General features: G+C 35.2%; 1 protein-coding gene across 1 annotated transcript in view; it reads left to right on the top strand.

Annotated features, from left to right (window-relative positions):
- Positions 1-2,845: 2,845 nt before the first annotated feature.
- Positions 2,846-21,967, top strand: part of CYLC1 (cylicin 1) — a 32,833-nt gene continuing 13,711 nt past the window's right edge. Inside the window, exons 1-5 of the mRNA XM_088794752.1 lie at positions 2,846-2,910; positions 4,968-5,021; positions 17,039-17,079; positions 18,616-18,734; positions 19,929-21,602. Coding sequence (XP_088650878.1) covers positions 2,846-2,910; positions 4,968-5,021; positions 17,039-17,079; positions 18,616-18,734; positions 19,929-21,602 — 1,953 coding nt within the window. The remainder of the gene's footprint in view (positions 2,911-4,967; positions 5,022-17,038; positions 17,080-18,615; positions 18,735-19,928; positions 21,603-21,967) is intronic.

The raw sequence follows: 21,967 nt of genomic DNA on the forward strand, positions 1-21,967 counted from the left end.
AGTTCTAACATATTTTGTGGAGTCTTCAGAATGTTCTCTATGTAAGATTGTATGTCTGCAAACAGAAATAATTTTACTTCTTCCTGATTTAGATATCTTTTATTTATTTTCTTACCTAATTGTTCTGGCTAGGACATCCAGTACTATCTTAAATAAAAGTGGAAAGTGGGAAAACTTGTCTTGTTCTAGATCTTAGAGGAAAAACTTTCAACATTTCACAATTGAGTATAATGTAAGGCATGGGTTAGTAATATATGGTCTTTATTACGTTGATGAATATTTCTTCTATAGCCAACTTGTTGAAAGTTTTCATATGAAAGGGTGAATGTTACAAAAAAAAGAAAGGATGAATGTTGTCAATGCTTTTACTGCATCTATTGAGATGGTCATATGATTTTTCTTTCATTCTATTAATGTGGGGTATCACATTTATTGATTTGCATATGTTGAACCATCCTTGCATCCCAGGGTTGAATCCCACTTGATCACAGAGTGTAATCACTTTAATGTAATGTTGAATTTTGTTTGCTAATATTTGGGGGGATATTTCTATCTATATTCATCAGGGATATTGGCCTGTATTTTCTTTTTTTGTAGTTTCTTTATGTGACTTTGGTATCAGGGTAGTGCTGACCTCATAAAATGAGTTTGGTAATGCTATCCTTTCTTTGATTTGTTTTTTGAAAGTGTTGGAGAATAGTTGGATTAATTTTTTTAAATTTTTTGGTAGAATTCATCAGGGAAACCACCTGGTACTAAGCATTTATTTATTGGTAGATTTTTGGTTACTGTAGCCATCTCCTTACTCATTATTGATCAGTTCAGATTTTCTATTTGTTCATGACTCAATCTTGGTACATTGTACGTTTTTAGGAATTCATCCATTTCTCCTAGGTTACCCAATTTGTTGGCATATATCTGTACATAGTAGTCTCTTATGATCATTTATACTCTAGTGGTATTGGTTGAAATGTATCCCCTTTCATTTATATTATCTATTTGAGTCTCTGGTTTTTTTTCCCCTCAGTCTAAATAAAAGTTTGTTGATTTTGTTTAACTTTTTAAAAAGGTCTTAGTTTTATTGATCTTATTTTTTTCTGGTCTCTAGTTTGTTTGTTTGTTTGTTTGTTTGTTTGTTTATTTTTCCTCCATGTTTTTTTTTTCCTTATAACTTTGGCTTAGTTTGTTCTTTTTTTTTTTCTCATTCCTTGATATGTAAAGTTAGGCTTCTTACTTGAGATCTTTTTAATGTAGATGTTTATTGTGATAAACTTCCTAATCAGAACTGCTTGCAGCAGCATCTCATAAGTTTTGGTATGGTGAGTTTCTGATTTCTTTTGTGTCAAGGTGCTTTTTGATTTCACTTTTGATTTCTTTTCTTGATTAATTGGTTGTTCAGGAATATGCTCTTTAATTTCCACATATTTGTAAATTTTCCAGTTTTTCTCCTATTATTGATGTCTAGCTTCATACCATTGTGATTGAAAAAATATTTGGAATTATTTCAATCTTAAATTTAAGACTTGTTTTGTGAACTATCATATAACCTATCCTGGAGACTGTTCCATGTGCGTTTGAAAGAAATGTGTATTTTGCTGCTATTGGATGAAATGTTCTGTATATGTTTGTTAGACCAACTATGTATAAAATATAGTTTAAATCCAATGGTTCCTTATTGATTTTACATCTGGAGTATCTATGCATCGTTGAAAGTCCCCAACTATTATTGTATTGTTGTGTATTTCTCACTTCAAATCTCTTAGTATTTGCTCAATATATTTAGGTACTCTAATCTTCACTGCATATATATTTACCATTGCTTATCTTCTTGATAAATTGACCCCTTTATCATTCGATAATGACCTTATTTTTCTTTTGTTATAGCTTTTGGCTTAAAGTCTCTTTTGTCTGATATAAGTATAGTTCCATCTGCTCTCTTTTGGTTTCTATGTGCATGGAATATGTTTCCCATCACCTCACTTTTAGTCTGTGAGTGTCCTTAAAGCTGAAGTGAGTCTCTTGTAAGCATGATCTAATTAGGGTTTCTTTTCTTTCTTTTTTTAAATATCCATTCAGCCATTCCTTGCCCTTTGTTTGGTGAAATTAATCCATTTACATTTAGAGTAATTATTGGTAGGTAAGGACTTATTAACACCATCTTATTTATTGTTTTCTGGCTGTTATGTAGTTCTCTTGATCTTTTTTTCCTTTATTGCTCTCTATTGCTGCCTTCTTTGTGGATTGATTATTTTCCATAGTAATAAGCTTTGGTTCTTTTTTCTTTATCTTTCGTGGATCTACTGTATGTTTTTGCTTTGTAGTTACCATCAGTTTTACAAAAACTATCTTTTAGATATTATAATCTATTTTACACTGATAAGAACTTAACTTTAATTAATTAGTGGTTAACATACCACAAAATATTACATTAGAGTATTCTGAATTTAACTATATACCATTTTTATCAATATGTTAAGTATATTTATATGTTTTCATGTTACTAATTAGTATTCTTTCATTTCAACTTGAAGAACTACTTCAGCATTTATTGCAAAAAAATGAAAATGTAGTGGTGATGAACTCCCTCAGCTTTTGATTGTCTGGGAATTTTTTTCCTTCATTTCTTAAAGGACAACTTTGCTGGATAAAGTTTTCTTGATTGGCAGGCTTTTTTTTTTAAGCTCTTTAAATATATCCTTCTATGGGCGGATGGGTGGCTCAGTTGGTTAGAGCACGATCTCTGGGCAACGGAGCTGCCAGTTTGATTCCCACATGGGTCAGCAAGCTGCATCCTCCACAACTAGAATGAAGTCAATGAGCTGCCGCTCAGTTCCCGGGTGGCCAGATGGCTCAGTTGGTTGAAGAACGGACTCCCGACCACAAAGTTGCTAGTTTGACTCCTCAACTCCGGCAAGGAATGGTGGGCTCTGCACCCCACAACTAAGATTGAACACAGCACCTTGAACTGAGCTGCTGCTGAGCTCCCAGATGGCTCAGTTGGTTGAAGCGTCGGCTCTCAACCACAGGTTGCTGGTTGGACTCCCACAAGGAATGGTGGGCTGCGCCCCCTACAACTAACAATGGCAACTGGACCTGGAGCTGAGCTGTATCCTCCACAACTAAGATTGAAAGGACGACAACTTGACTTGCAAAAAGTCCTGGAAGTACACACTGTTCCCCAATAAAGTCCTGTTCCCTTTCCCCAATAAAACCTTTAAATATATATATATATATATATACACACACACACACACACACACACACACACACACACACACACATACACATAGATATCACTCCACTTTCTGCTTTCATCATCAGTTTGTCTTCTGCTCCTCTGACCCTCTTGTTTTCCTCTTATAAAAACTCTGGTGATTACACTTAGTGCCCTATTGGATTATCCAGAATAATTTTCTGAGCTCAAGATTCTTAATCACATAAGTTAAGTCCTTTTGCTATATGAGGTAACATTCACAGGTTCCAGGGATTTGGATATAGATATTTTGAGAGGTGATTTATCAGCCTTTCACAGTGTCCAATATTTATTAGTTGAATTAATAAATTCATGAAAATCACATCATAATGTCTTATTCAAGTTTGAAGGATTTTTCCCTTGAAGATACCCAATTGACTAGCATTATTTATTGAAAATAGCATTTCCCCCCAATACATAACAACTTTGGGATAATTTATGTAAATATATCTATATAAGTCTTTTTTTGTATGCCCTATTTTATTCCATTGGTTGTCTTTGTGTCAATACAACATTGTCTTAATTGCTCTCACTTTATAATAAGTTATGTATTGATATTTGGTAATGCGTATTCTTCACATTTATTTTTTTTTTTCCAAATTGTCTTGCATGTTATTACTCTTTCTTTTCCATATAACATTTAGAATGAAGTAGTCAGGTGTCATTTAAAAAGTCAAAAATTTTATTGGGATTGCATTGACTCACTATCAATTTGGGGAAAAATGCTATACTTATAACACTGAGTCTTCCAATTGCTGTTTTCTTTAATTTATCTTAATATTCGTTTCTACTCTTTAGAGTAGAGGTGTTATACATGTATTTTTAGATTTATTCCTAAGTATTTTGTATTATATTATTATGTAAGTGGTATTATTAAAATATTTTCTAATTTTATTGTATATAAAATATAGATGATGTATTATAGAATTGCACACTTGAAACCTATGTAATTTTACTAATCATTGTCACTTCAATAAATTTAGATTAAAAATATAATTAATTTTTACATTTAGTTTTTGTATCTAACAACTTTATTAAATGTATTTATTAATTTTAATTGTGTCTAGATATTTTGGCTATTCCATGTGAACAATTGTGCTCCCTGTAAATAACAATAATTTGTTTCTTATTTTCCTATTCTTAGACTTTTTATTTTTTCTTGCCTTATTGGCTAGGACCTCCAGTACAATGCTAAATTGAAGTTGTACTAGTGGACATCCTTTTATTGTTCTTGAACTCAGGGGGAATGTTTCCAATACTTTGCCATTGAATATTACATTTGTTCTAGTTTTCTGTATATTCCCTTTATCACACTAAGGAAGTTCCCTTCCATTTCTTGTTTGCCAAAAATTTTTTACCATGAATGAATGTTAGCTTTCATCAACAGCTTTTTCTGCATATTGAGATGATCATATAACTTTCCCTCCTTTATTCTAATGTGTTGATGGGGTGAATTTAAAACGTTAAACCAACATGAAATAAGCTTTACTTGGTTGTAATATAATATCCTTTCTATGTATTAATTTTGAAAAATGTTTAAGGATTTTGGCATCTATGTTTATGAGAGATATAGGCTTGTAATTTTATTTTCTATTAATAGCCATGTCAGGTTTAATTATCAAAGTCATCCTCTTCTGTAGAACAAATTGGAAACTGTTCTATTTTTCTATTCTTTAGAAGAGTTTGTGGGTAGTTTATTCTATTTCTTCTTTAGGTGTTTGGGAGAATTAATCAATGAAGATATCCAGGCCTGGAATTCGCCATGTCGGTAAGTTTTTAAATATCAGTTCAACATCTTATGTATACAATAATTGAGATTTCATATTTCTCCTTCTTTCTGTTTTTATGTGTGTTCTTTTTCAAGACATATTTTTATTTTATCTAAATTTTCAAATTTATTGCCATTGCTTTCTCTCATCTTTAAATTTTTCTTCTTACATATGTTGTTTTCAATTTGCTATTCTATTTCCAGTTTCTTGAGTTGGATAGTTAAATTGTTTATTTTTAGCCTCTCTTCTAAAACATGAATTTAAGTTTTAAGTTTCTACATAGCTCTCTGATTTCACAAATATGTAAATATCATATTTGAATTTATTATGTTCAATATGTTTTTCAAAACATTTTCTAATTTTCATTGTGATTTATTCTTTAACTCATAGATTATATTCTTAATTTTCCAAATGTGTAGGTATTTTTTAATTTAGTTTTTATTTATTTATTTTTTTCATTTCTAAATTTATTCCACAGTGGTCAGCAAACATATACCACATATCAGTACTCTGGTAGTTGTTGAGACTTACTTTATATAGCCCAGTCTGTGGTCACTTTTGTTAAATGTGTTACATAAACTTCAAAAGAATGTGTACAATTGTCTGTTGCAGTGTATTTATTTCATGTAAAGAATTGTTAATCATATTATTCAAATTTTCCATATCTCTGCTGATATATTTTTGTTTTCTTGGTCTCTTAGTAGCTAAAATAAGTATGTTAAAGTCTCCAACTATAATTGTGTGCTTGTATTACCACTCTTGGTTTTATAAATGTTCGCTTTATGCATTTTAGAGCAATGTCAATGGTCAGTGAGTACACTCTAATTTAAAATTGTTACATCTTTCTTTTGGATTCACTCCTTTTTTTAATTAAAGTTTATTTGGGTGACAATTGTTAATAAAGTTACACAGATTTCAGATGTACAAACCTGTATTACATCATCTATAAATTCCATTGTGTGTTCACCACCCAGAGACAGTTCTCCTTCCATCACCATATATTTGATCACCCTTACACACATCTCCCACCCCCCACCCCCTTTACCCTCTGGTAACCACTAAACTATTATCTGTGTCTATGAGTTTTTGTTTCTCATTTGTTTGCCTTGTTCTTTTGCTGTTTTGGGTATATATATGACATATCACTGAAATCATATGGTTCTCTGCTTTTTCTGTCTGACTTATTTCGCTTAGCATTATGCTCTCAAGATCCATCCATGTTGTCACAAATGATCCTATTTCATCTTTTCTTACCGCCAAATTGTATTCCATTGTGGATATATACCACAATTTCTTTATCCATTCATCTATTGAAGGACATTTTGGTTGTTTCCATGTCTTGGCCACCGTAAATAAAGCTGCAATAAACATTGGAGCACACGTGTCTTTATGGATAAATGTTTTCAGATTTTTTGGGTACATATCCAGTAGAGGGATTGCTGGGTCGTATGGTAATTCTATTTCTAATTTTTTGAGGAAACTCCACACTGCTTTTCATAGCGGCTGCACAAGTCTACATTCCCACCAAAAGTGTATGAGGGTTCCTTTTTCTCCACAGCCTCTCCAAAACTTGTTACCATTGTCTTGATGATAGCCATTCTAAGTGGGGTGAGGTGATATCTCATTGTAGTCTCTATTTGCATTTCTCTGATGATTAGTGATGTTGAGCATTTTTTCACATGGCTATTGCCATTTGTATGTCCTCTTTGGAGAAATGTCTCTTCAGGTCGTCTGCTCATTTTTGAATGGGTTGTTTGTTCTTTTGTTGTTGAGTTTCATGAGTTCCTTTTATATTTTGGACATTAGCCCAATATCGGAGACACTGTTTGCAAATATCTTCTCCCATTCAGTTGGTTGCCTCTTTATTTTGTCGATGGTTACTTTTGTTGTGGAGAAACTTTTAAGTTTGACATAGTCGGATTCAGTTATTTTAGCTTTTACTTCCCTTGCATTTGGAGTCAAATTCATAAAATGCTCTTTGAACCCAAGGTCCATAAGTTTAGCACCTATGTTTTCTTCTATGCAGTTTATTGTTTCAGGTCTTATACTTAGGTCTTTGATCCATTTTGAATTAATTTTGGTACAGGGTGACAGATAGCAGTGCAGTTTCATTTTTTGCCTGTGGTTTTCCAATTCTCCCAGCACCATTTATTGAAGAGGCTGTCTTTTCTCCATTGCATGTTTTTTGCTTCTTTGTCAAAAATTATCTGTCCATGTTTATCTGGTTTTATTTCTGAGTGCTCAATTCTATTCCATTGGTCTACGTGTCTGTTTTTCTGCCAATACCATGCTGTTTTGATTATTGTTGCCCTGTAGTACAAGCTAAAATCAGGTAGTGTGATAACTGCAGCATTGTTCTTTTTCTTAAGATTGCTTTGGCTATTCGGGGTCTTTTGTGGTTCCATACAAATGTGATGATTTTTTATTCTATTTCTTTAAAAAATACCACTGGGATTTTGATGGGGATTGCATTAAATCTGTATATTGCTTTGGGTAATATGGCCATTTTACCTATGTTGATTCTTCCAATCCATGATCATGGAATATCTTTCCATTTCTGTGTGTCTTCTTCAATTTCTTTAAAAATGTGTTATAGTTTTCAGCACAGAAGTTTTTCACAACCTTGGTTATGTTTATTCCTAGGTATTTTATTCTTTTTGTTGCAATTGCAAAAGGAATTGTTTTTTGTATTTCTTATTCTGAGATTTCATTGTTAGTATATAGGAATGCAATGGACTTTTGTACATTGATTTTGTAGCTAGCAACTGTATTCGTTGATTGTTTCTAATAGCTTTTTGGCGGAGTCTTTAGGGTTTTCTATATATACCACCATGTCATCTGCAAAGAGTGATAATTTAATTTCTTCATTCCCAATTTGGATGCCTTTTATTTCTTTCTCGTGCCTGATAGCTCTAACAAGGATTTCCAACACTATGTTGAAAAGCAGAGATGATAGGGGACAACTCTGCAGTGTTCCAGAACGTAGACCAAAGGGCTTCAGGGTTTCACCATTAATTATGAGATTAACTGAAGGCTTGTCATATATGGCCTTTATTATGTTAAGGTATTTCCCTTTTATACCTATTTTATTGTGTTTTAATCATAAATGGCTGTTGTATCTTGTCAAATGCTTTTTCTGCATCAATTGATATAATCATATGATTTTTGTCCTTTATTTTGTTTATGTGATGTATAACATTGATGGATTTGCAGATGTTGAATCATCCTTGTGCCTAGAGATGAACCCCAATTGGTCGTGATGAATAATTTTTAATGCATTGTTGTATGCGATTTGCTTGAATTTTCTTTAGGAGTTTTACATCTGTATTCATCAGAGATATTGGTCTGTAGTTTTCTTTTTATGTGTTGTCCTTACCAGATTTTGGTATCAGGGTAATGTTGGCCTCATAAAATGAGTTAGGGAGTACTGTCTCTTCTTCAAATTTTTGGAAGAGTTTGAGCAGGATTGGTATTTGATCCTCTTTGAATGTTTGGTAGAATTCACTAGTGAAGCCATCTGGTCCCGGACTTTTGCTTTTGGGAAGGTTCTGGATGAATGATTCAATTACGTTACTGGTGATTGGTCTGTTTAGATTTTCCAGTTCTTCATGATTCTGCCTTGGAAGGCTATATGTTTCTAAGAACTTGTCCATTTCTTGTAGATTATTGAATTTAGTGGCATATAGTCCTTCATAGTATTCTTGGATGATCCTTTGTATTTCTGAATTGTCCGTGATAACTTCCCCTTTTTCATTTCTGATTTTGTTAATTAATGTCTTCTCTCTTTTTATCTTAGTGAGTCTAGCCAAGGGTTTGTCATTTTTGTTAATCTTTTCAAAGAACCAGCGCTTTGTCACATTAGTATTTTCTATTGTCTTATTCTTCTGTATTTCATTTAGTCCTGCTCTGATTTTTGTTATTTCTTTTCTTCTCCTGACCTTGGGTTTCACTTGTTCTTTTTTTCTAGCTTTTTAAGGTGTAAGATAAGGTTATTTATGTGGGATTTTTCTTATTTCTTGAGATAGGCCTGTAATTATATAAATTTCCCTCTTAAAACTGCTTTCGCTGCATCCCAAAAATTTTGGGATGTATTTTCATTGTTATTTGTTTCTATGTATCTTTTGAGCTCTTCTCTAATTTCTTCTTAAACCCAGTCGTTCTTTAAAAGTATGTTGTTTAATCTCCATGTATTTGTGTTTTTTCCTGCTTTCTTTTTGCAGTTGATATCCAATTTCAAAGACTTGTGATCAGAGAATTTGCTTGGTATGATGCCAATCTTCTTAAATTTGCTAAGGCTGATTTTATGTCCCAATATATGGTCTATCCTTGAGAATGTTCCATGTACTCTAGAAAAGAATGTATAGTCTGATGTTTTAGGATGAAGTGCTCTATAAATGACAATTATGTCCATTTCATCTAATGTGGCATTTAGGGCTACTATTTCGTTATTTATTTTCTGTTTGGATGATCTATCCATAGCTGTCAATGATGTATTTAAGTCCCCTAGTATAACTGTGTTTTGGTCAATTTCTCCCTTTAGTTCTGTTAGTAGTTGCTTGGTGTATTTCGGTGCTCCCTGATTGGGGGCATAAATATTGATGACTGTTATGTCTTCTTGTTGTACAGTCCCCTTCACTATTATGAATTGTCCATCTTTGTCTCTTGTTATCTTTTTCACCTTGAAGTCTGTTTCATCTGATATCATTATGACTACACCTGATTTTCTCTGGGCACCATTTGCTTGGAATGTCAATTTCCACCCTTTCACTTTGAGTCTATGCTTGTCCTTGTAGCTGAGATGTGCCTCTTGGAGACAGCATATGGTTGGGTTTAGTTTTTTAATCCAATCTGCTACTCTGTGCCTTTTTATTGGTGAGTTCAGTCCATTTACATTTAGGGTGATTATTGATATGTGAGGATTTCCTGTCATTCTGTCTTTAGTTTTCTGGTAAGGCTGTGTCTCCATTGTTTCTTTGCCTTTTTGTTGTTGTCTATTATTTCTGTGTGGTGGTATTCTATGATGTTTCCCTCTGTTTCTTTTTTTATTTCCGTATATATTTCTGTTCTGGATTTATTTTGAGTGGTTACTCTTAAGTTTATGTAAAAGAAAGTTTGATATTTAGAGTATTCCATTTTCTTCAGCACGCTTACTTTCTCCATTCCCATATTCCGGTTCAGGCCTTTACTCTCCCCCTTTTTGAGTTTTGGTTGCCACAAATTGTCCCTGTTGATGGTTGTCGAATAGCCTCCTTTAGTATTTTTTGTAGTGCAGGTCGTGTATTAGAAAATTCCCTCAGCTTCTGTATGTCTGGAAAGGTCTTTATTCCTCCTTCATATCTAAAGGATATCTTTGCTGGATATATTATTCTTGGCTCATGATTTCTCTCTTTCAATAGTTTGAATATTTGTTTCCACTCCCTCCTGGCTTGTAGAGTTTCTGCTGAAAAATCTGATGATAATCTAATGGGATTTCCTTTGTAAGTTACCGTCTTCTTTTCCCTGGCTGCCTTGAGGATTCTTTCTTTGTCGTTGATTTTAGACAGCTTCAGTACAATGTGCCTTGGAGAAGGCCTGTTGGGATTGAGGTAATTAGGTGGTCTATTTGAGTCTTGGATTCGAGGGTCCAGTTCTGTCCACAAATTTGGGAAGTTCTCATCGACAATTTGTTTGAATATATTCTCTGTTCCCTTCTCTCTTTCTTCTCCTTCTGGTATGCCCATTATTCTTATATTGCTCTTTCTGATGGAGTCAGAAAGTTCTTGTAGAGTTCTTTCATTTATTTTCAGTCTCAAGTCTCTTTCTTCTTCTATCTGTGTCATTTCCAGGTTTCTATCTTTGATGTCACTGATTCTTTCCTCCATCTGGTCAACTCTACTACCTAAGCTGGTTATTTCATTCTTAATTTCTTCTATTGAGTTCTTAATCTCCAGAAATTCTATTTGGTTCTTTTTTAAAATTTCAATCTCTTTCGTAAAATGCTCATGCTGTTCTTTAATTGAGTTTCTGAGTTCATTTAACTGCCTATCTGTGTTTTCTTGTATCTCGTTGAGTTTTTTCAGAACTGCAGCCTTGAATTCTCTGTCATTTAAGTCACATATTTCTGTATCTTTAAGTGCCTTTTCTGGAGATTTTTCACTTTCTTTCTGAGCTATCTTGTTGCCTTGGTTACTCATGGCGATTACTGGTTTACTATTTCTCTTCCTAGACATCTACAGGAGTGACTTCTGCAACAAGTTGATAGGAAGAGGTCTTTCTTTTGTTTTCCAGTACTTGTTGGTAGAACGTTTTACTTTTTCTCCGACTGCAAGCTTTTTATTTTTCCTCTCTCACAAGGTAGTGCTATGTTTTCTCTGCACTATTGCAGCTTCTCACACACTGAGAGGATTCCCTGGGAGACGGGCTTCTCCTCTGTTAATAGTTCTCCTAGGTCACATGGCGCAGTGTCCCGGTGGGTATGCAGAGAGCTTTTGATGTTCCAAAGCTCTTCCAGTTCCTGATTCAGAGCCCATATGTTTCAGCACTTCTGTTTACTCCTGCAGGGATCCGCCCAGATAGGTGGGGCCAGGGGCGGGGTGAGCTGTGAGAGGTGGCCCAGAGCAATGGCGGCGACCACCACCACACCGATCCTGCTTCCACAGCTCTCTCCCCTTTGCCGGAACTAGTTGGGCTGTGGATTTGTGTTTGTGGGCCACAGTTCTCAAATATAGCAAATTTCTTTTGTTTTGATCTGACACTGCTACTGTTTCGCTTCTAGCACCGGGCAGGTGGGGGCGGGGCGAGCTCTGGGAGGGGAGGGAGGGGGCAGCTAGTCTCAGTGCCTAAGGCTCCGTTCTCTGCTCGGCAGTGCAGGCTTAAACCACTGTTTTCAGCCTTTTTCCCTCAGTCTTTTCTCCGAGGTCTCTGCCGTGAGCGTTGGGTTCAGCCGTGTTATATGCTGTCCCCTCAGCCCTGTGGAGCCCTGGCGGAGCCCTAGCAGTCCGATCTCCCGCAGCTGCGGTAGTTCCAGGAAGCAGCGAGCTCGGCGCACTGAGCTGGGTCTGAGTCCTGCGCCCGCGGTGCTGCGTCTCCGCTCACTTCTCACTTTCCTCCTATCCCAGCTCGCGCGCTCGTGCGCGCGAATCTCCCACTAGGAGGTGATTTCAGTCGGTAGTGGGCCTCTTCGTCTTGCCTGTCTGCTGTGCAGGGAGTCCTTTGTGGAGTTTTTGTTGTTCGATTATTTGTAAATTCCAGGGGAGCTTTACAGAGGCTCACTTCACTCTGCCATTTTTCTGGAACTCAGTTCTGGATTCCTTTGAGTGGTTACCCTTAAGTTTTTGTAAAAGAAAGTTTGATATTTAGAATGTTCCATTTTCTTCAGTACGCTTACTTTCTCCATTCCCATATTCCGGTTCAGACCTTTACTCTCCCCCTTTTTATGTTTTGGTTGCCACAAATTGTCCATGTTGATGGTGGTCGAATAGCCTCCTTTAGTATTTCTTGTAGTGCAGGTCGTGTATTAGAAAATTCCCTCAGCTTCTGTATGTCTGGAAAGGTCTTTATTCCTCCTTCACATCTAAAGGATATCTTTGCTGGATATATTATTCTTGGCTCATGATTTCTCTCTTTCAATAGTTTGAATATTTGTTTCCACTCCCTCCTGGCTTGTAGAGTTTCTGCTGAAAAATCTGATGATAATCTAATGGGCTTTCCTTTGAAGGTTACTGTCTTCTTTTCCCTGGCTTCCTTGAGGATTCTTTCTTTGTCATTGATTTTAGACAGCTTCAATACAATGTGCCTTGGAGAAGGCCTGTTGGGATTGAGGTAATTAGGTGTTCTATTTGCTTCTTGGATTCAAGGATCCAGTTCTGTCCACAAGTTTGGGAAGTTCTCATCAACAATTTGTTTGAATATATTCTCTGTTCCCTTCTCTCTTGCTTCTCTTTCTGGTATGCCCATTATTCTTATATTGCTCTTTTGATGGAGTCAGAAAGTTCTTGTAGAGTTCTTTCATTTCTTTTAAGTCTCAAGTCTTTTTTCTTCCATCTGTGTAATGTCCAGGTTTCTATCTTCGATGTCACTCATTCTTTCCTCTATCTGGTCAACTCTACTACCTAAGCTGGTTATTTCATTTTGATTTCTTCTATTGAGTTCTTAATCTCCAGAAATTCTATTTCGTTCTTTTTTATAATTTCAATCTCTTTAATAAAATGCTCATATTGTTCTTTGATTGTGTTTCTGAGTTCATTAAACTGCCTTTCTGTGTTTTTTGCATCTCGTTGAGTTTTTTTCAGTACTGCAGTCTTGAATTCTCTGTCATTTAAGTCACATATTTCCATATCTTTAAGTGCCTTTTCTGGAGACTTTTTACTTTCTTTCTGAGCTTTCTTGTTGCCTTGGTTATTCATGGCAATTACTGATTTATTATTTCTCTTTCTAGACATCTACAGGAGTGGCTTCTGCAACAGGTTGATAGGAAGAGGTCTTTCTTATGTTTTCTAGTACTTGTTGGTAGAATGTTTTATTTTCTCTCCGACTATAGCCTTTTTTTGTCTCTCTCACACAGTAGTGCTATGTTTTCTCTGCACTATTCCAGCTTCTCACACAATGGGGGAATTCCCTATGAGACGGGCTTCTCCTCTATTAATAGTTTGCCTTGGTCACAGGGCGCAGTGTCCATGTGGGTATGCGGAGAGCCTTTGAAGTTCCAAAGCTCTTACTTCACCAGATTCAGAGCTCGTATGTTTCAGCAGTTCTGTTTACTCCTGCCGGGATCTGCCCAGATAGGTCGGGCCAGGGGCCGGGTGAGTTGTGAGAGGTGGCCCAGAGCAATGACAGGGACCACCACCACAGCCGGTCCTGCTTCCACAGCTCCCTCCCCTTTGCCCAAACTAGTTTTGCTGTGAATCTGTGTCTGCGGTCCACAGTTCTCAGAACAGCAAATATTCTGTTCCTCCGACCTGGCACTGCTACAGCTCTGCTTCCAGCACCGGGCAGGTGGGGGCAGTGTGAGCTCTGGGAGGGTAGGGTCGTGGCAGCTAGTCTCAGTGCCTAAGGCTTCCGTTCTCTGCTCGGCAGTGAGGCCTTAAACCACCGTTTTCAGCCTTCTTCCCTCAGTCTTTTCTCCGAGGTCTCTGCCATGAGCGTTGTGTTCAGCTGTGTTATTTGCTGCCCCCTCATCCCTGTGGGCCATAAGCGGAGCACCAGGAGTCCAAGTTCTTCTCTCTCCCCCACCTGCAGTACTTCTGGGATGCAACGAGCTTGGAGCACTGATCTAGGTCTGCGTCCTGCGCCCGCACAGCTCCGTCTCCGCACTTCTCCCTTTCCTCCTCCCCGGCTCGTGCATTTTGCGCACCTTAGGTAAATTCAGTAGTGGGCCTCTTCGTCTTGCCTCTCTGCTGTGTAGGGAGTCCTTTGTGGAGTTATTGTTGTTCGATTAGTTGTAAATTCCAGGGTAGCTTTACAGAGGCTCACTTCACGTCGCCATTTTGATGACGTCTCACGCTGCCATTTTTTGACGTCATTCTCCAAACTTTTTTTGATGTGTTTACTTTTTATTGATTTTTTTAATTAAAGTTTATTGGGGTGACAATTTTTAGTAAAGTTACATAGGTTTCAGGTGTATAATTCTGTAATACATCATCTATATATCACATTGTGTGTTCACCACCCAGAGTCAGTTCTCTTTCCATCATCATATATTGGTTCCCCTTTACCCTCACCTACCATTCTTCATCCCTCCTTACCCTCTGGTAATCACTAAACTGTTTCTGTCTATGAGTTTTTGTTTCTTTTTTTGTCTTTTTCCTTTGGTTCTTTCAATTTTAATTCCCACATATGAGCAAAGTCATATAGTTCTGGACTTTTTCTGTCTGACTTGTTTTGCTTATCATAATAATCTCAAGGTCTGTCCATGTTGTCTCAAATGGCAGTGTTTCACCTTTTCTTATGGCAGAATTGTGTATACACACTACCTCTTCTCTATCCAATCATCTATTGAAGGACATTTTGGTTGTTTCCATCTTGGTCACTATGAATAATGCTGCAATAAACTTAGGGGTACATATATCTTTGTGGATAAATGTTTTCAGATTTTTGGGTTAGATACCCAGTAGAGGGACTGCTGGTTGATATGGTAGTTCTATTCTTAATTTTTTGAGTATCCTCCATACTGTTTTCCACAGCAGCTGTACCAATTTATATTCCCACCAACAGTGTGTGTTTTTCTCCACAGCCTCTCCAATATTTGTTATTATTTGTCTCATTGATGACAGCCATTCTGACAAGTGTGAGGTGATATCTCATCGTGGTTTTGATTTGCATTTCCCTAGTTGCTAGTGAAGTTGTTGCTGCTCTTTATTCTATCTTGTATTAAATGTGCATCTTTTTCAGTCATTTTCTCCAACCTAAGGAATTCTCATTTGCATTTTTGTCAGTGCTTTCTACTGGCAATAAAATTTTCAATTTTTGTTTGTGGAAAAGTTATTTGTCATAATTTTTGAAAACTATTTTTGCTGTGTTAAAAATCATAAGTTGATGTTTGTTTAGAGCTTTAAAAATACCATTCCATTGTTTTCTGCCATCTATCACTCATTTTCTCCTTTATGTCATGATATAGGTTAAGATCACCTATGTAACAAACAAATATACACACAATCATTTATAAAATTTTAAATAACTAATATGCTTTGAAAGGAAGAAAAATACTCAGAGGTTTAATTATATTTGAACTTCTAATAATCTGAGACTGAGACCATAACTATATATACGCAGGTATGCCAAGATATTTGGAGAAATTGTTCCTTTTCTCACAGTTCCTTGATGGCCTTTCCTACTGTTCTCCACAGTGAGATATATGTGCAAAATAATCCATTGGAGCGTGGGGAATAAGACATCAGAACTTCAATTTATGTTTTATTTCATCTTTCAAAAAATTTCTATCTTAATGTATGATTTATAAGGTATATTATTACAGTAGAGTATAAATTATACACATACATATTGAGTTGTGCTCAAAATAAAGTTTTGGAAACTACTTTAGGCTGTGGGAAGGAGGTCAAAATTCAATGCAGGTGCAAAGTCTTTTTCCCAGAATATGAAAGCAGTGATCCAGCCAGTATGTCAGACTTTCAAACTGTTAAATTTCTAGTATCCCAGGCCATAGTATATCTTCTAGCTACACTATTGAATGAATGTGATTTCAACACAGACTAATAGATCGTTGATCAATTATATTTTGGAAAAGCAAAAAGCACAAGCTTGAACTATTTCAGATATCTATGAAGTTTTCTTTTTCCAAGACCATTCAAAGCAGTCGTTCCTAACCAGAGCTGAGTATACAAACCACCTGAGTTTTTAAATACAGACTTGATTAAGGCACACCCAGAGGTTCTGCTCATGGGTCCAGGAGTTCTTGGGAATATTTATATATTTTTTTAATTCCAAGTTAATTCTGATGTTTACCTCAAGTTGAGAAACCACTGGAATAAATATTTTGATTACTCAGTATCTCCAAAATCTTTCTTAAGTAAGTCAGTAGCTATCTAATGATGAGTATGGATTAGGCTTTGTCCTAGATACTAGAGCTTCACTTAGTGAATGAAAATATATTTGGCTCAAACATAAATACATTTGACCATTTTTACTTGTTTTTTTTGTTTTGTTTTGTTTTTTTTTACTAACTTGATAGTTTATAAGAGTCAAAAAACAAGCTGTAGAGCACATGTATATATAAGTACAATCTCATAATTAGGAATGGTCACAACTTACTGTCCCTGCTAACTAAGTAATACATTAAAAATAAATTGTAGCACGTATTTCCTCGGTAGAAAATGATTATTACCATATCAAGTGGGCACCTTCCAAATGGAAAATATCATGGACCAATTTTCCTTGTGTGTAAGAAAAATTCAAATTCCAGATAAAAACTTAAATGTGCCACTTTCACACATCACTAGTGGTTTGACTTCATTTAAGTACTGAGAACATTAAAAAGTTGTGGGTTTTCTTCAGAGAAAAACATTTTCTTTTCTTTTAACAGACAAGAAGTAAACATCAGATCATATGATAATTCCATACCAAGTAAGAATTTAGTCTTTGGAGTTCAATATTGTTTAGATTATATTTTATAATAATTTTAAGGGCAAATGTCTAGTATCTTCCATAAAATGCTCTGAATTTTTTGTTAAAATTTAGGAGAATCATGTATGTGTGTGGATCTGTGTGTTGGTATGTGTGTGTGTTTAAAATACTTCTGACCTTGATGTAGGTTTGTACTCACTGTTTTAAAAGGAAATATTTAGTTTGTTCTTCCTTATTATAAAAACCAACCTTAACTGCATAAATTTCCCTTGTGTTTAAAATCCACAATAACAAAACCCAAAGTAGAAAAGGAAAATACAGTCAGAAAGATGAAAGTGGATGGTCCATTTGTTAAATGGATACAACTTTAGGAAAGTTCTCCTTAATATATTGAACTTAAATCTGCCTGCACTGCTACAACTTTTGCTCATTGGTTCTAGTTCTTCCCCCAGGAAACACATAAAAAAAAGTCTCTGACTTTGTGATAAGAGAATGGACTCTGGAGCCAAACTATCTGTGTTTGAATATTAATCCTTCTACTTTATGGTTTGGGGCAAGTAATTTAACCTCTCTTAGTGCTTAATTTTGCTACATCTGTAAAATGGAGGCAATTATAAATTACATTACCTAATTCAAAGTGCTTGAGGATTAAATGAGATAATATGTGTAAAGTGCTTAAAACACTGTCTGGCACATAGTAAACACTATATAAGTGTTATCAGTTACAGCTATGCTATTATTGCTCTTACTACTGTTCTTCCATATAACATCTCTTTAAATATTTGAATATAGTGATCACATCTTTCATTAGTCTCTCCATCTCCAGGAGAACTATCCCGAGCTATCTTACCAGTTCCTCTTTTGACATACCTTCCAGATACAATGATCCTCTTGATCACTCTATTCTGGATGCCCTCAAGTGGATATATGCCTTTTCTCAAACAAGGATCACATAACTGAATGCAGTATTTTGGTCTGTGGCCCTAATTTATGTGGCTTCGCATGTCATTGAGGTCAGAGGAGGGCTAACATAAACACTTAGATTTAATAAATTGAGACTTTTATTAATTACTTTATACTCAGCATTGTGCTAGCTATTATAGGGACTGCACAAGTCATATTGTCTGCAATCTAACCAAAAAGACATAAAGGAACAAAACCAAGATAGAGGAGATGATGGAGATGTTTGAAAAGAAACAGTGAATCTTTCTCTATTTTCCATTTCTACTGTTGATTGTATTATTTTCACTTTTATGATTTAAAGAACATTTTGTAAAAATTGGTTTAATCCAAAAAAAAATACGAATGTCATTTTAAAACATAATTTTGCTAAATGGGGAAATAAGCTTTTATGGGAAAATCTTACTGGAATCCCTAATTGATATGCAAATAAACTACAAACTCCAGGGGGGAAGCTATATTTTGAGTTATAACTTAGTTTAATTTAAACAATATATTTCCCGGTCAAGAATAGTTCCATGCTTATGAAACTCTAGCTACTAATTACAAATTGTTTATTGTCCTCTCTCATTATAGTCAATGAATCAAGCAAAAAATTATGGAATCAAGAATACTTCACTTTGACATTTCCCAAACAACCCCAGCCAGATAGAAAAAAACCATCAAGACCTTCAGAATTAGAAATCACAGTTCCTGTAAGTATTGGAAATATAGATATATGTAATTTGAATTTTACTACCTATTGGAAGCTGATATTTTAAAATTTATAATTCCCCAGACAGCAGGTTGCTCCCACCTGTTTCAGATTAAACTTTTATTTATAATTTGTTCTTCATTTCAAAGGCATTATATAGCTAATATGCTAGGCAAGGTAGAGAACCTAATGCTGAAACTGGTGGGATGTGTCAGGAAATGTTTACCAGCTGCAAAAGCATCTAAATTTTGAAACAGAACAGGAATTTATCTTGATGAGGTTTTCAGGGCCTTTCCATTTTATTTATTCTGGCACTTGGGATATTAGATACTGGGAGATTCAAGTTTCTACTACTTTTATAAGGTGGAATTATCTTATCAACCAGTGAAAATAAAAACTAGCACACAGAGGTCACCCATGGTAATATCAAAACATGTTTTAAAAGCATCTCCCAAAGCAGTGTTACAGTCAATGCATTTATTCAAGGGCCATTCATTTCATTTGTAGTGATCCAAGTGCATGCTTATCTTATGATCCTCCTTTAATTCCATATAACCATTTCATTGACTAGTGGTGTCTCTACTGAATAGTTGAAAAAATATAAGAAATAAATGTAAAATTAATCTATGTGTTCACTATGACAACCAGATTTTACAAATGTTTGGGTGAGAGTTCAAAAGTAATTACACTACTGCTACACAAATTAATGTGGATCAAACATTTGTTTCATTTTATCTTCTTTTTGACAGTAATTCACAGCAGGGCTTTCAGTCTCTCAATTTGAAAGCAGGAGTAGAAAGACTAGACCTGAATTCTACAGCTATCACAAGAATTGTCATGACAAACTTGAAGGGCAGCAGCTTATTTTTGAACTAACTTGAGAGTGAAGGGTGCATAAAATGTTCCAAAATATCTCTCCCATATAAGGGTCCAAAAGGAATCCAGTATCAATTGTGAGTACCAGCCCTGAAATATCATGGATCCTTGTAAGGCTGTTCCAATCCCAATACGAATCATTGAGGAAATCCTAAGCTTTCTACTAAAGTAACACACAAAAACACATGTAGGACATTGAAAAAGAAATAGTCAATTTTAAATGGATGGTTAATAAGAAGCTAGACTATTTTCATGTATCAATATGTTAAGGTATAACTCATTTAAAAACACTTATTATTATTGTAACCAATCTTTTCAGAGATGTGACAAAAGAAAATTAGAGGAGGTTCAGAAGACAGCTCATAAATGGTCAAGGCATTCTTTAAGAAAAATTTACCAAAGACCATCTATTTACTTAACTGTCAGGAGACAGGCTCCATTTAGACATCTTTATACTCCTAAAACCCATCCTCAAAATGCAGAAACTAAAAAGTCCAAAGATGATAAAAAAGAAACAACTTTTAAGAAAGATTCTAAGAAAAATACAGGCCCATGTAAAACAACTCCAGAATCCAAGAAAATGGTAAATGACCAAAAATCTAAAAAAGGAAATAAAGCAGATAAAACTCCATCAAAATCATCACATGAAAGTGAACTATCTAAGAAGTCAAAGTACAAATCAGAAGCAAACCCAGAATCCAAACATTCTAAGGCAGTCTTGATGAAGGATCTAAAAAAAAATAAGAGAGATTCAAAAAATTCCAAGGAGAAAGATATTGAATCCATATGTACAAAGAAGGATTCTAACAACTCAAAGAACAATTCTGATGCCAAATCAGAGGCTTGCTCAAAAAACAGTTCATATATGGGTTTAATGATGTATTTAGAGGAGTCTGGTGCTGAATCCATGGAATTTGATAGGTGGTTAAAGAATTACTCACAGAATAATTCAAAGAAGTCTTCAAAGAAGGAAGCAAAGAGCTCTGATGCTGAATCTGTAGATTCAAAAGATGCAAAGAAAGATAAGAAAGGTACAAAGAAAGACAGCAAGAAGGATGCAAAGAAGGATGTAGAGTCTACTGATGCAGGATCTGTAGACTCAAAGGATGCAAAGAAAGATCCAAAGAAGTCTAAGAAAGATTCAAAGAAAAAGGATGCGAAAAAGGACACAGAGTCTACTGATGCAGAATCTGTAGACTCAAAGGATGCAAAAAAAGGTTCAAAGAAGGCTAAGAAATATTCAAAGAAAAGGGGTGCAAAGAAGGACATAGAGTCTACCGATGCTGAATCTGAGTCTGAATTGGAGTCAAAAAAAGATAAGAAAGATTCAAAGAAGGATAAGAAAGGGTCACAGAAAGATGACAAGAAAAAAGATGCCAAGAAGGACATATCGTCAACTGATGCTGATTCTGAACCTGAATGGAATTCAAAAAAGAGTGAAAAAATTGAAAAGAAAGGTAAGAGAGATTCAAAGAAAGATGCCAAAAAGAAGTCTGCAATGAAGTCTGAAGAATCTAGTGAAACTGAATCTGATTGGGAGTCAAAGAAGGACAAGAAAAATTTAAAGAAGGCTAAGAGATATTCAAAGAAAGATGCCAAGAAGCAGGATGCAAAGAAGGGCATAGAGTCTACTAGTGCTGAATCTGATGAGTCTTCCAGGAAAGACCCAAAGAAGCCCGGAATGTTGAAAAGTTCAGACGCTGAATCTGAAGAGTCAATATATAAATTTGGGGCTAAAAAGAAAGGAGTTGATGAATCAGATGCCACATCTACAGATTCAAAGAAAGAAGCACAAAAGAGAGAATACAAAATGCCATTCAAAAGGACCACATTCAAAGGAAAAGGGACAAAAACAACTCCAGGTAGAGTTCCTCCATCAAGAGAAAGAGCACCACTTCCTCCTTGTAAGCCTTTATTACTGTCACCTAAGGTAAAACGTCTCTGTCAGTGCAAGATGCCTCCTCCACCTCCAAAACCAAGATATGCTCCTTTGGTATGTTTACTCCTCTTTTATTTGTAGTGACAATTGTATTGAAAATGAAAGACATTTTAAAGATTTGTATTTATATTTTCTCTGGAATATTGACAAGTTTGGGACTCAAAGGCTAGAAAGATAAAGAATACTTCAAAATGACTCAAAAGAGTTACAAAACAAATGTCAAAAAGTTAATAATATTTAGACAAGAGCAGAGAAAACTGGCTTGTGATTTAAGAAAACATAAAATTATTTGTAAAGAGAATCATATTACAAAAGTAGTTATCATATTTTACTGTGTAAATTGTGCAGCTTTTGCCCAAATTTATGAGAGAAAAATAAGAATGCACATAATAAATGGGTAGTACTAATTCCATATCTAT

The sequence above is a fragment of the Rhinolophus sinicus genome, chromosome 18, assembly GCF_057876585.1.
Source record: "Rhinolophus sinicus isolate RSI-liver-muscle chromosome 18, RSI-T2T, whole genome shotgun sequence".
NCBI lineage: Eukaryota > Metazoa > Chordata > Mammalia > Chiroptera > Rhinolophidae > Rhinolophus > Rhinolophus sinicus.